At 42.7% G+C, this 15,133-nt stretch overlaps 1 protein-coding gene across 1 annotated transcript in view; it reads left to right on the top strand.

The window, feature by feature from the left end:
• The window catches only part of TM2D1 (TM2 domain containing 1), a 34,092-nt gene that overhangs the window by 15,758 nt on the left and 3,201 nt on the right, over positions 1-15,133 (top strand). The window contains exon 5 of the mRNA XM_084769503.1: positions 6,062-6,135. Coding sequence (XP_084625629.1) covers positions 6,062-6,135 — 74 coding nt within the window. The remainder of the gene's footprint in view (positions 1-6,061; positions 6,136-15,133) is intronic.

Here is a 15,133-nt window from a genome sequence, read left to right as displayed (position 1 = left end):
TGTAGAGTTTGTGGAGGAGTGCTGGTCTGGCTTTCGCACTCTGACTTGCTCACCTTTATTTCGTTCTTTTCTTTCTCTCATTTCTTTTTCTTTTCTTACCTTTTTCTTTCCTTCATTCCCTCCTTTCTTTTTCTTTCTTTTTTTTTTCTTTTTTCTTTTCTTTTTTTTTTTTTGAGACAGGGTTTCTCTGTATATCCTTGATTGTCCTGGAACTCACTCTGTAGACTAGGCTGGCCTTGAACTCACAGAGACCAACCTGCCCATGCCTCTGCCTCCTAACTGCTGGGTCTAAGGGTGTGCACCACCACTGACCCGGCTGTCATCTTGCTTTTTTATAGTACCCAGGACCACCAGCCCAGGGATGACCCCACCCACAATGGGCTGGGTCCTCCCACATCAATTACTAGTTAAGAAAATAAGTGCTCTGTAGGCTTGCCTATGGCGTGATCTCATGAACGCACTTTCTTTTCTTTTCTGTTTTGCTTGTTTGTTTTTTGAGACAGGGTATCTCTGTGTATCTCTGTGTATCCTAGAACTCACTATGTAAAATAAATAAATAATTATTAAACCACCTGTGCCTCCCAAGTGCTAAGATTAAAAGCGGGCACAACCATTCCCAGCTATTTAAAACGTTTTTAGCATTTTATTTATTGACTTTGTATTTAATTTGTCTTGTGTGTTAAATATGTTTGTATATCTGTGTTCGGGAGGTCACTCACATGCCACTGTTTCCTCAGTGTATGTGCAGGAGTTACTTTATGAAATACTGGGGACAATGATTGAGATCTCTAGGAACTGGAAATAGGAGGTTTACCCACGTATTCAGCGAATGGGAGCCATCTTCTAGGTGCCAGGCAGAAACAAGGCTGAAGCCCTGTCTTAACTGAGCTCCCATCAGACAGACGGGAAACAGCAGCTAGGAAGAACCTTTTGGATTGTAGCAGCTGCGATTACATGAGTGCTGTGTGTGTTGCCCAGGGCATGCAGTACTCCACTGTGTGTCCAGCACCAAGGAGAGAGGGGCCACCTCATGTTCACTCAGTGCCCAAGTCTGTGTTGAGGGGTCAGCGCATCTGCTTTTAACAGTTTTGAATTGATTATCTGTAGCTGTATGAGGACCAGTTATTTTACAAACATTTTACTATTTATTTATTTCACATGTATTTATTTGTTTGTGTGTGGGTGCTTAAATGTCAGAACACCGTCCTTGGGAGTAAATGATCTTCTACTGTGACATCTTGGAGATCAGTCTCAGGTACCAGGCTTGGCATCAAACACTTTCACCCATTGTATATGTGTATGTGTGTGCAACTTCTTTGCTGTTGGTTTTTTGAGTCAGTCTTTTTATGTAGTACTGATTGTCTTAGAGTATGCTATGTAGAGATCTTCCTGCCTCTGCTTCCTGGGTGCTGGGATTAAGGTAAGTGCCACCATGCCTGACTTTGTATTTTATTTTCTGCTACTAAATTCTTTATTTTCCTCTAAACCTTTACAAGCAGGCCTCCATTGTCAGTAATTTAGCATTCTTCCATGTTTTCACAAGAACAGCCCTTCAGTCTCTCAACACTCAATACCTTTTATGACCCCATTTTCCAAACATGTCCACAATCTTTTTTTTTTTTTTTTTTTTTTTTTTTTGGTTTTTCAAGACAGAGTTTCTCTGTGTAGCCTTGGCTGTCCTGGACTGGCTTTATAGACCAGGCTGGCCTCGAACTCACAGTGATCCACCTGCCTTTGCCTCCCGAATACTGGGATTAAAGGCATGCGCCACCATGCCCGGCCTCACAATCTTTTAACAAAATTGTTCAAAGGCATAAAAAGTCACCAAGTGACATTCTTCAAATCAACAGTTCCACTTTTCTGGCACCAATTCTATACTAGTTTCATTTTTTAAATTAATTAATTAATTCACTTTATATCCCGATTGTAGCGCCCTCTCTCCTCTCCTCCCAGTCCATCCTCCCTCCCTCCCATCCAGTCACATCAGGACTGAGCACATCCTCTTCCCCTGTGGCCTGGTCAGGCAGCCCCGCCAGGGGGGCAATGATTGAAAAGCAGGCAACAGAATTCATGTCAGAGATAGCCCCCCCTTCCCCTAACTGGGGGAACCCACATGAAGACCTATTGGCTACATCTGTGTAGGGGGCCTACGTTCAGTCCATGCACGGTCCTTGGTTGGTGCTTTATTCTCCACAAACCCCCCCCCCCCCCCCCCGCCCTGGTTACTTGGCTCTGTTGGTCCCCTTGTAAAGCTCCTGTCCCCTCCAGGTCTTCTATCCTTTCTCCCACTCTCCCACCAGACTCCCTGTGCTCCGCCCAATGATTCGCTGTGAGTCTCACAATCTATTTCAATCTGTGTCTGGGTGGAGCCTCTCAGAGGACAGCTATGCTAGGCTTCTGTCTGCAAACATAGCATTAATAGTGTGAGGGGTTGGCTCTCTCTCATAGGGTGGGTCTCAGGTTGGGCCAGTCATTGGTTGGCATTCCCTCAATCTCGGCTCTATTTTTATCCCTGCACATCTTGTAGGCAGGGTAAATTTGGGGTTGAAGTTTTGTAGGTGGGTTTGTGTTCTCCTCCCTCCACCTTGCTGTTAGGAGTCTCAGCTAGAGTCACCCCATATCCTCCTCCCAGTAGTCCATCCTGTCACAGAGATGCCCCTGCCCATGGTTTCTCTTCTCTCCGCACAAGCCTCTGTCCTCCTGCTGCTGCTCTCCCCAGCTCTGATCTCCACCCTCATTTCTCTCTTCCCTCTCCTGCCCTGTTCCCTTTCTTGAACTTCTCCTGTCTATTCTATTTCCTTTTCTGAGTGATGTAAGCATCCTTCCTTGGGTCCTCCATGTACTTAGCTTTGAGTCTGAATTGTAGTATGGTTTTCCTGTATTAAATTTCTAAAATCTGCTTATAAGTGAGTACATACCATGTGTGTCTTTCTGTGTCTGGGTTACCTCACTCAAGATGGTATTTTCTAGTTTCATCCATTTGCCTGCATATTTCATGATGTCTTTGTTTTTAATAGCTGAGTAGTATTCCATTGTATAAATGTACCACAGTGTCTTTAACTATTCTTTGCTTGAGGGACATCTGGGTTGTTTCCAGTTTCTGGTTATTATAAATAAAGCTTCTATGAACATAGTTGAGCAAATGTCCTTGTGGTATGGTGGAGCATCTTTTGGATATATGCCCAGGAGTGGTATGGCTGGGTCTTGAGGTGAAGCTATTCTCAATTTCCTGAGAAAGTGCCTGATTGATTTCCATAGTGGTTGTGCAAGTTTGCATTCCCACGAGCAATGTAGGAGTATTCCCCTTTCTCCACATTCTCACCAGCATGTGCTGTCACTTCAATCTGAGCAGTGTAAAATGGAACCTCAGAGTCGTTTTGATTTGCATTTTTCCTGGTGAGTAAGGACAGTGAGCATTTCATTACGTGCTTCCCAGCCATTCGAGATTCCTCTTTGAGAATTCTCTCTTTAGCTCTGTACCTTGTTATTTAATTGGATTTTGGGGGTTTGCTGGTGTTTAATTTTTTGAGTTCTTCAGATGTAGGGTTGGTGAAGATCTTTTCCTAATCTGTAGGCTGTGTTTTGTTCTATTGACAAAAGTTCTTTGCCTTATAGAAGCCTTTTAGTTTCATGAGGTAATTGTTGATCTTAGAGCTTGAGCCTTCGTAGTGTCTCATAAGTTTGGGTATGTTGTGCATTTTAATTGAATTTTAGGAAGTCTTAATTTCTTTATTTTTCCTTGACCCAGTGGTGGTTGAGTAAGGAGTTGTTCAGTTTTTGTTATTTCTGTTGTTTAAATCCACCTGTAATCCATGTTCTGATAAGAAAACTATGGAAGTGCATTTTAATTGAATTTTAGGAAGTCTTAATTTCTTTATTTTTCCTTGACCCAGTGGTGGTTGAGTAAGGAGTTGTTCAGTTTTTGTTATTTCTGTTGTTTAAATCCACCTGTAATCCATGTTCTGATAAGAAAACTATGGAAGATCTTTCTTTAAGTATCTCCTAGTAGTGTTTCCCCCCCCCCTTTGGTGTTTTAGATAGGTCTTATACTCCTTTGGTTAGGCCTATTTAGAGGTATTTTACTTTTTGTTGATGCAGTTCAGAATGGAGTTGTCTTTGTGGTTTTTTTTCTCAACATGTTTGTTACTAGAATATAGAAAGACTCCACATTTTCTATATTAGTTTTGTGTAGCTCATGCTGGACTCCAACTCTTGATCTCCCTGTTTCTTCCTCTTCGGCATATTCTACCAGTGTGAGCCGCCACAGTTGACTCTGTGAATTTTGTAGTCTGCCGCTTTCCTGAAACTTTTCTCAGAGGTTTCTGGGTAGAATCTTTAGGGTCATTTATGTGTAGAATCATATGATCTATAAGAAAGAATGCTTTTGTATCTTCATTTTCTATTTGTTCTCCTGCTCCTTCCTTCTCTTGTCTTGCTGCTTTAAAACGTTCAAGTACTTATTGAATACGAGAGGGAAAATGAGCACCCTGTCTTGTTGCTGAACTAGAGCAGGTGCTTAAGTTCCCTATTTCCAATGCTGCTGACTGTATAGTGTGTTACACACAGCCTTAAATGTGTTGTTACATTTTCTCCATTCCTAATCTCTTTATAGGACTTTTATCATAAAGGGGTGTTGGATTTTGTGAACACCTTTTCTGCATCTATGGATGTGATTATGTGATTTCCTATGGTCAATTGACTTGACTCCTCATTCTTGCATTACTGCTAGGAAGTCAGTGTTGATCATGGTGAATAATCTTTTTGACATGTACTTGATCAGCCTGCATGTATTTTATTGAGAAGTTTTGCGTCTTTGTTCATCAAGGAGATTGATCTCTATTTGTTGTTGTGTCTTCACCTGGTTTTGGTGTCTGGGTAATACTTGCTTTGTGCAAAGAGTTCAGAAGTGTCCCTTTGTTTTCCTTTTCATGGAGTAGTTTGGGAAGGATTGGTCTTAAGACTTTATTTTTATTTTATGTGTATGACTGTTTTGCCTGCATGTGTGTATGTATCCAGTGTGCATATCAGGTGCCCCTGGAAGTTAGAAGAAGGCATTAGAACTGGGGGTACGGGGGGGGCACACAACTCTAATCCCAGTACATGGGAGGCAGAGGGTGGCAAACCTCTGAGTTCAAAGCCAGCCTGTCTACACAGTGAGGTATAGGACAGTGAAGGCTACACAGAGAAACCCAGTATCAAAAAACAAAAACAAAACAAAACAAAAAAGAAGAAGAAGAGGAGGAGGAGGAAGAGGAAGAGGAGAAGGGCATTAGGTCCACTTAAGCTAGCATTGCAAATGGTTGTGAACCACCATGGGCGTGTTGGGAATTGAATCTGGGTTTCCTGCAAAGAACAGTCAGTGCTCTTACCTGCTGATGCAAAATTCCTGGCCTCAAATTGGTGGAGATGCATCTGCATCTGCCTCCTAAGTGCTGGGATTTAAGGTGTGTGCCAGTGCTCTTGATAATGACTATATGTCTAATAAACAGGAGCTTTAAACAGTCTAGGATGAACTCTAGGTATTTCAGTTACTGGTCAAAGTTTGGAATTTTACAAGATCTGTGTTTTTCTGGAACATTTTCTTGTGGCTTGATAGTATAGATTTGAACTTCCTAGCTCTGCTCAGTAAACCTTGTATCACATAATACATTTTGTCAGATCATATCAGTAAGGGGCTTTGGTAATAACAGGCATTCTGCAGCTCTGGGGTGCTGGGGGTCTATTTGTGTTGCTGAACCCCTGTTCCTAATGGACAGGCACTTGGCCCTGGTGTTTGGAGGTATAAACATTAATTTTTAATAAGTTTTATATGAGTTTATTGTTTTTCATTTAGTTAACTTTTTTGTTATATGAGTTAATAAACTATTTTGTGACATCTTATGTACATGAAGTTCCTTTAAAATGTTCTTGTATTTTTTTAGGTGAGATTTGATTTTTTTTAAGATTATACTTTTTATCATCATATATATAGAATACTTAATAGTTTAGTAGAAAACTAGAAATATTTTAAGTATTTTTAAGACTTTTTAGATTGTGAACTATTTTTCTTATGTTTTCCTAGGCTTGTTAAAGTTTTGCACTGTAGGATTTTGTGGAATTGGGAGCCTAATTGATTTCATTCTTATTTCAATGCAGGTAAGTTCATTTTAGTCTGGAACATAAACCACCTTTACAATCAACGTGGAGTTTGGTGGTCCTCTGTGGGCATACGTGGCACCTCAAATGCATTGGGAGACCAAAGGGGATGCTTTACAACTTACCTGCAGATTCTGGGCTGAAGGGTTCTTTCTGGTTGCAATTTCAGTAAACATTTCTCAGACTGAAGTTCTAAACGCCATAGAATACTTATTTTAAAAAGGACAGCATGTTCAAAGGTGACTGTAGATATGGGCTCAAGTCAGGTAGAGATTTCCTTACTGAAGAATTTTCTGAAATCTTTGTAATTTTATAACCTATTTTGTAATGAGTCTCTAAGGTAGGTTGCACTTATTTCTCCAGCTTACCATTCATTTGCTGGATAGTCATGATTATCTTGTCGGTTACGGGAATACGACACACTGATGGGCTCTGGTGCACAAACCAACATGCCGGGGAAGTGCACAGGCGCACTCCACGAATTACACTCTGTGTAGATGACGGAAATGATAACCTAGCTAATCTACTGAGTGAGGAAAAAGGAGCGTATGGGTAGTCTGCATGTATCCAGTGGCAGTGGCCTTAAGCAAGACCTAATCCATCAGATTCAGTGTTCTCTACTCTTGAGATGTTCCTCTCTGTTTCTCTGTGACAGCGTCACCTTCTCACGCTACAGTGGCACTGGTGACTGGCATGCTACAGTGGCACTGGTGACCGGCACAGTGGTACTGGTGACCAGCACCCTACAGTGGCACTGGTGACTGGCACAGTGGTACTGGTGACCAGCACGCTACAGTGGCACTGGTGACCGGCACAGTGGCACTGGTGGCTACAGCGGCACTGGTGACTGGCACCCTACAGTGGCACTCAGCTTAGGAGATGTTCTTAAGCACTTAAAAGTGCTACCAGATGTTTCCTGCTAAAAACTAAACTGGTTTTGGTTACTCTCAAAGCTTCTTAAATTAGAGGCAAAGATGCATATTATCAAACCGCACTTAGTTGAGTGTTTGTGGAACACCTAGTGTCCTCAGTGAGGGTGTGAGAGTGTATTTAAATCATGTTTTGCTCTGCTTTCTCCTTCTGGGACTCACTTTGTAGACTAGGCAGGCCTCGAATTTACAGAGATCCACCTGCCTCTACCTCCCTGAGTGCTGGGATCACAGGTGTGTGCCACCACAACTGCCTGAGATTGTACTTTTTAACAGAAATATTTCCTTAGGGACAAAGAGCTTGGCTTTTCAGCCAGATATGGTGGCTCACACCTGTAATCCCAGCCCTTGGGAGATTGAAACAGGAGTTTGAAGCCAGACAATTTGTCTCAAACAAGCAAAAAATGTTGATTTCATTTTGAATAATTTTTTTCAATTTTGCTAAACTGTTAAAGCTCCTAGGCTTTTCAGTTCACCTTAGAACATGGATGATGTCAGAGCCAAGGGATTCCTCTGGGGAAAGGCAGTCTGTTCTATAAAACACCCTGACTACACTCAGCCTTTGACATGCACACTGCTGAGTAAAGGAGAGCCAAGTGTGCTCCTTCCTAAACCTACAGTGCTGGAGTGTGGCCCAGCCTGCTCAGCGGGTGCTCAGAGTGGGACAGCAGTGCATGAAAACATAAGACTGGTAAATCAAATCTATCCACAGCCTCTCACATTATTCATTTAATCTTGTTGTCATTTATTGGGGGAAATAAATTGGAAAACTAAGGTGACTAATAATGTGTGTTGCTTCTGCTCTGACTTTATTGGGTATATTTCAGTTCACTTATCCTGTGGGGGCATTTAGTGCCTTAATAACAAATGTGTAAAACTGGTCTGACTAATCCCTAAGCTGTGTTTTCCTCAGGAGACATCATGGTGAGTGTTACTGCTTAAAGAATAATATTTATATTAGTCATTTAGATTAAAATTATCAGTTGTTAAAAGCAGTGAAGTTCAAATCTATAAATTCTGGTATTTGTGTAGGCATTCTGATGGTAATTAAAATGTGACCCTGGTAAAGTGATTTTCATGCCCTTATATAAAAAGTAAACTTGGAGAGAAGTCGCTATGGACACAGTGGAATTCGACTTGTCTGTGGCATCAGGATTGACATGGCTGAATTATTGTTATCTGATTGTCCACAGTTGAGTGAGTTGCTCTGCCACCAGCTTGATAGCTCCCTGGTGGATGATTTGCTCTGGTCATTATTTTGTTCTGTCACTATTAATATTTGCAGTCTTTTTATGGAGAAAGTAGAAAAAGGGTACGTTTGCTCCTGGCTGTGATCTCAGCACACAAGGGGCTAAGGCAAAGCAGAGCCATATAGTGAATCCCAGAGCAGCCGGGCTACACAGTGGAACCCCGTGTCAGCAACACACGCACATAAACACTAAACATATAATGAATCCCAGAGCAGCCGGGCTACACAGTGGAACCCCATTTCAGCAACACACACACACATAAACACTAAACATATAGTGAATCCCAGAGCAGCCGGGCTACACAGTGGAACCCCATTTCAGCAACACACACACACACAAACACTAAACATATAGTGAATCCCAGAGCAGCCAGGCTACACAGTGGAACCCCATGTCAGCAACACACACATAAACACTAAACATATAGTGAATCCCAGAGCAGCTGGGCTACACAGTGGAACCCTGTGTCAGCAACACACACACACATAAACACTAAACATATAGTGAATCCCAGAGCAGCCAGGCTACACAGTGGAACCCCATGTCAGCAACACACACATAAACACTAAACATATAGTGAATCCCAGAGCAGCTGGGCTACACAGTGGAACCCTGTGTCAGCAACACACACACACAAACACTAAAGCCCAAGCTCTGTGGAATGGCACACTTGCTCAGTTGTAGCACTTGAGAGGTTGAAGCCAGAGGATTAGGAGTTCTGGGTCAGTCTGGGCCACATGAGACCCTGCCTCGGAAACAGAAAAAGAGAAAAGGAAAACAATTTGTGCTTATCTATCCATTTGCTTGTGGCCTTTTATTTGTAAGTGCTCTGCCTCTGACCTACATCACCAATCCTTCTTTTCATTTCTGAATCCATTCATGACTTTTCAAATTTACAGAAGAGTTGGTTTATGTAAGAAGCCTGGCATCAACAGTGCAGCCCATTAACTGGGGCCATATATGTTGCTAAAGTTTAGGAATAACGTGCTTACTGGTATGTAGCTGACCTTTGCTACTTTGTGGGTTCCATTTTTCACCACTCTTTCCTCCCTCCACCCCCCCTCCCCAGTGTTTTACCTCCTACACCACTAGATAGGAGAGAAAAGAGGATAGAGGGGAGAGAGGAATTAGGAAAATCCCTAAATCTAATTTCTTTCCTTCGGTTTCTTTTTTGACCATGGCTACTAACAAACCGCAGCCAACCTCCTAAATGGCCACCAACCACCAATCTCACCTCTTGGGGCCCTTGAATTTATGTTCCCTCTGGAAAGTTCCCAGAATTCCAAACATCACACAATCGCGGAAATTATCTGCAGCTGGTAATACCACGCCTCTGCTAGAGCACGAGGCAAGTCATAGTCAGCTGCTAGGCACAGTCCGCAGCACCCCACATCTCTACACCTGGGATCAAAACAAAAGCTCATTCTTATAATATTTCTATGTGTGTTTCAGGATTCTTAAGAATGTCACTACACTACTTTTTTATTTAATTTGTTTTTATTGAAATGCCATTTGAATGTGTACAAAAAATGATTTTATAGTAATAAGACCAAATGCTTAACAACTTGCAGAGACAAACATTAGAACATTAATAAAGTTCAAGTAAAATAAGTTTTTCATATGCAGTAGAATACTTAACAAAGTTGCCAAAATTCTCTTACCTAAGTGGACAGTTAGAAAGCAATACTTACATTCAGTAATGCTGAGCAACCATCACTGTATCCACCTACAAAACTTTTCTGTCACCAATAAAGAGTAATTACCAGCTTCCTCTCTGCACTTGGTGGCCTCTAGTTTCTCTGTCATCATGAACTGACCTAGATATTCTGTGTAGGTGGAACCAGACAGCAGAGACAGTATCGGTCCTCTTTGCATCTGCCTTAGTATGTATCAGAACTTCATTCCTTTTAACTGTTGAACTGTACATGTACAATTTTTGGTGTATATAATTTTATATGCCATCACACACATACACCACAATTTATTTAGGTATTTATCTGCTGCTTCTTGGGTTATTTTTATTTTTTGGATGCCATGAGTAATTCTGATAACCACATTTATACCCAAGTACCTAAGTATACATCTAGGGGAAGCAAACTCTGTCTGTCTGTCTGTCTGTGTCTCTATCTCTGTCTCTCTCTTTCTCTCTCTCTCTCTCTGTGTGTATCTGCGTGTTTTCTCTAATGTGGAACTACAGATTGAAAATGTTGGGCACGTGTTCTGGCACTGACTTATGTCCAAGCCCAAAGGAACACTCTTATATAAAACTATGTCTTGTTTTAAAAGGATGCAATACACTAAATCAAGAGTTAACAGACTGAGTGAAATGATATCTAAACCATACAGTCTGCAAATTAACAGTAGCAAAAAACAGTAACCTAGTAGAATAGCATAGTGAACTAACAGGCAACTGGCAGAATAGGTTATGCACTAACTAGTAAGCAAATAAGGACATCTCCTGCGCATGTTCTCAAAAAATTCATATCCCTGTTTGAGCGTGCACAAAGATGTCCACGGTAGCCCTGTTTGTAGATCTGCTCACTAATCGGGACAGTAGTTATAACAGTGCTGACCCAAATGTGTACACAGGAATGTGAAAATGTCTTAAAGTCAGTTTATTGTCACAGTAACTTTACCAGATCTGGTGGCTCAGGCCTGTAATCTTGGCTACTTGGGGACCTGAGGCAGGAAGATGCCACGTTCATGGCCTGCCTGGGCTCAAGTGAATCCACTTGGTCTGTGTCAGTTAATGAAACCCTGTGTCAAAGTAAAGTGAAAGCCTGAGAGACTGCTTAGCCTTCCGAGTGTGCAGGAGTCCCTGATTCAGTCACCTGAGAACACAAACAGATAAGTGAAAAAGAATAACGAATTTTCAGCTATGAAGATTTATAGCACAGTACTACCAGATAAAATTTCAAGCAGTATTTAAATGTTCATTTTTATTTTATGTTTATGAGTGTTCTGCTTGCATACATGTCTGTGTACCAGATGCATTCCTGTGCCCACAGAGGCCAGAAGAGGGAGTCAAATCCCATGGATAAGCCACTGTGTGGGAGCTAGGAATTGAACCTGGACCCTCTGGAAGAGCAGCCACTGCTCCTAACCTCTTAGCCATCTCTATGGCCCTACTCTTAGATAGTACAGATCCAAATCACATGGCAGCTCACTTTGTGTGTGTGGGTACCTGTGAGTGGGATGGTGGGGGGTGGGTGTGAGTGATGCTCGGGTGGGATGGTGGGGGGTGGGTATGAGTGATGCTCGGGTGGGATGATGGGGGGTGGGTGTGAGTGATGCTCGGGCGGGATGGTGGGGGGTGGGTGTGAGTGATGCTCGGGCGGGATGGTGGGGGGTGGGTGTGAGTGATGCTCGGGCGGGATGATGGGGGGAGGGTGTGAGTGATGCTTGGGCGGGATGGTGGGCGGTGGGTATGAGTGATGCTCGGGCGGGATGGTGGGGGGTGGGTATGAGTGTATGCTCGGGCGGGATGGTGGGGGGTGGGTGTGAGTGATGCTCGGGTGGGATGGTGGGGGGTGGGTGTGAGTGATGCTCGGGCGGGATGGTGGGGGGTGGGTGTGAGTGATGCTCGGGCGGGATGGTGGGGGGTGGGTGTGAGTGATGCTATGGTGGGGGGTGGGTATGAGTGATGCTCGGGCGGGATGGTGGGGGGCAGTTTGAGTGTATACTTGGGCGGAGTGTTGTCAAGAATTAGATCAAGGGCATCAGGGATAAAGAACAAGAGGTTCCCTCCAGCGCACCTCCATTTCCATGGCCAGGCCAAGAGAACCTTCAAGTGTTATTTCTAAGCCTAGCAAATTAAAGATCTTGCTATGGGATGTCATCTTGGTTTACTGTGTGGATTGTCCAGTGTAATAACTGGCTAGTGGATGCCAGTGACTGCAGAAGCTTGCAGCTTCAGTCTTCCAGAACTATAAATGTCTGCCACCCAACAGCATTTGTAGTCATCTGTGACAGCAGCTTTAGGAAATTGCTAGGTTGTAGTTTTGTGGCTTTAGGGCTTTGTACTTAGGAGACATAGTAAGATTATTGTAGAAAACTCTAATTAATTTAAATCTCATAGTTCAATTTTTTTTACATTTGTATGTGTGTGCATGTTTGTGTGTGTGCAGGCAAATATCGTGGCATTCGTGTAGAGGTTAGAGGACAACTCTGTGCATTTGGATCTCCTAAGATTGAACTTAGGCCTTCTGGGTAGGCAGAAAATACCTTTATCCACTGAGACATCTCAGGAGCCCAAAAGTGCTCCTTAGAGTGTGTTGGTCCTCTTGTTCGCTTGCTTGTATGACAAGGAACTTTGAAGAACTGACATTAATAGCTTAAAGAAAAGTAAATGCTATAATACGGTTGCTATGTTACACACAACATTGAACTACATTCATGTAAACTATTGTGAGTGCAGTACAGTTCAGGAAAGGGAAAGGGGACCTATACTTAGCGTTTCCTATAAGTTAGTGGCTTACATCATGTTGTAAAACTTCTGTGCTTAAAACGAGTTGCAGATGAGCTTATTAGAAATGCATGATATTAAAAAGTCATACAACCATCTATCACCTTATTTCTAACTTTTGTGTATTTTTCTTCAATGAATAAATGCAATTATCAGGAAAAATAGTATAGGAAGAGAAATCTAATAGAACAAAAGGCTCAGCTCCGGTCTGATCACACACTCCAGCAGGAGGTGTTTTTGCAGGGTGATTTGGCCCCTTTCCACCAGCTTCACTTCACTTCTTTGTTTTCCTAATAAAGTCTCAGAATATGCTACCGTCTAATTACCCATTCTTCTCTTAGCTTAATGGCCCTCGTAATCCCTCATGACCCTAGCCACAAAAATGTCACAGATGCATTAATTTTTACTTAAATTTATACATAGCATCCATAAATTTCAGACAAGTTAACTTAATCTTACAGAATGAAGCCAGCATGCATAGCGGCAGCTGACTGACATCACAGCTGGCTGTGTACACATTAGTTGAATCCAACAGAGGAATCTCCCTTTTGGCAGAGATGATGACTCAGTCACTGTTTCATGAAGATTGTTTGGCGTTTTCCTGAAATAGTGTAAGAATTACGTATTTGTTGAGTTGAGTTTTTGTTTTGACGAGATGGGTTCTCATGGTGTAGCCCAGGCTGGCCCAAATTCTTGAGTTCAGGCAGTTCAGTTCCTGTGTTTTCTTGCCTCGGTCCCCACTCCAGGTATCTGAGACTACAGCTGCGTACACTGCATCCAGCCTTTTAAGTTTGTGAGGCTGCATGAACTATTTTTATATATTTAAACTAAAGGGTTTTGTTTTTATCTTTTAGATATATTTATTTTATGTGTATGAGTGTTTTTCCAGCACGTATATATGTGCACCACATGTGCACCACATGTGCTCCTGTTGGTCTCCAAGGTCAGAAGAGGGTGTCAGACCCCTGAGAACTGGAGTTAAGTGGTTGTGAACCACCGTGTAGGTGCTGGGACCCCAAGCCAGGGCCTCCTCGAGAGCAGCAACTGCTTTTAACTGCTGTGTCATCTCTTCAGCCCTGGTTGTTTATTTTTATGAGACAGTCCTGTTGTGTAGCTCAGGCTGGCCTTGAACTTATGGCAATCGCCCTGTCTCTGTTGTCTCTAAGTGCTAGGATGACAGTTTTACATTACACTTCCAGCACTTCTCATTTTTAAAGGAGAACTGCTCCCGGCAGCTTTCTTCAATCTTATTGTATAACCCTTAGAAGAATATTTTTAAGTCTGTACCCTCTGCATATTTTTAAATTGACATTTAAGTTTTCCATCATAAATTTAAATAGTTGCATGGGATGTAATTTTAAATATTGACATGTTTAAATAAAACTGTTACATCAATTTTAAAATGTATCCAACAGACTATAAATACCACAAATTTTAAATGTCATCTACTTTATAAAGAAAGGAATAAACTCTTCACAAACTATAATGATTTTGTTTTTGCTTAAAATATGAAATGCTTTTATGTAAAGGTTCTAGAAAATGAGATCTTTGTAACTGGCCTGGAGGCTAACACAACCTTGATTGGGAGACATGTTGGCTGGGCGTTTGGAATGAACCTAGCCTAGCACACCGTGGGCCAGGCTGTTGGATTGTTTTCCCACATGAAAACTTGCCCACTACCCCGGGACCAGTAGGCTCTAATAAGCTCAGAAACGTCCTTAAAACGTGATACCCCTTTAGACGCTTTAGAAACAACAGCCAGCCCTGACATACTGACAGAAACTCGGGGAAGCTCCCTTCAGGGAAGTGACTTACCACAGCATTGCGTCCTGTGAGGTCCCTCGGCAGCCCATCTTTCTATTACAACAGTCTGGTCTCAAGGGCTTCTATAAGTTGCACGTGGGGATGCAGGCTCCCATTTCTTTATCTGTATAATGAGCACCAGCACTCTCAGTGACGTAAAAGTGCGTCATGAAGCAACTGCCACACCATCCTCGCTGCCACCACGCCTGTCCTGGTGCGCTAGTGCCATGACAGTGTGTGGACACCTGGTTGCTACGTGTAAGGCCGTTTCACACGCCCCATGGGAGCTGTAGGGAGTGCTGCGAAAGCATCAGGGCATCCCAGCCCTGTGTTTGGAACCGAGGCAGCTTCGCGTTGGGACTTTAGACATGAACACCCATGGCCGCCCACGCTGGGGAGGCCAGAGCAGGGGGTGAGGAAGCCCGACTAGTCTCCCAGTGCTTCTCTTTGTCCCATGTGCTTCTCCCTGTCGCTTTACATGTCATCTACTTTTTTTTTTAAGACTTGGGTTTTTTTTTTTTGGGAGGGGGCGGTACTGAAATTGTTTTATT

This window comes from Acomys minous, assembly GCF_964271855.1.
Source record: "Acomys minous genome assembly, chromosome: 1".
Classification (NCBI taxonomy): Eukaryota; Metazoa; Chordata; class Mammalia; order Rodentia; family Muridae; genus Acomys; species Acomys minous.
Note: the sequence above shows the minus strand (reverse complement) of the source record. Positions and strands in the feature narration are given on the sequence as shown.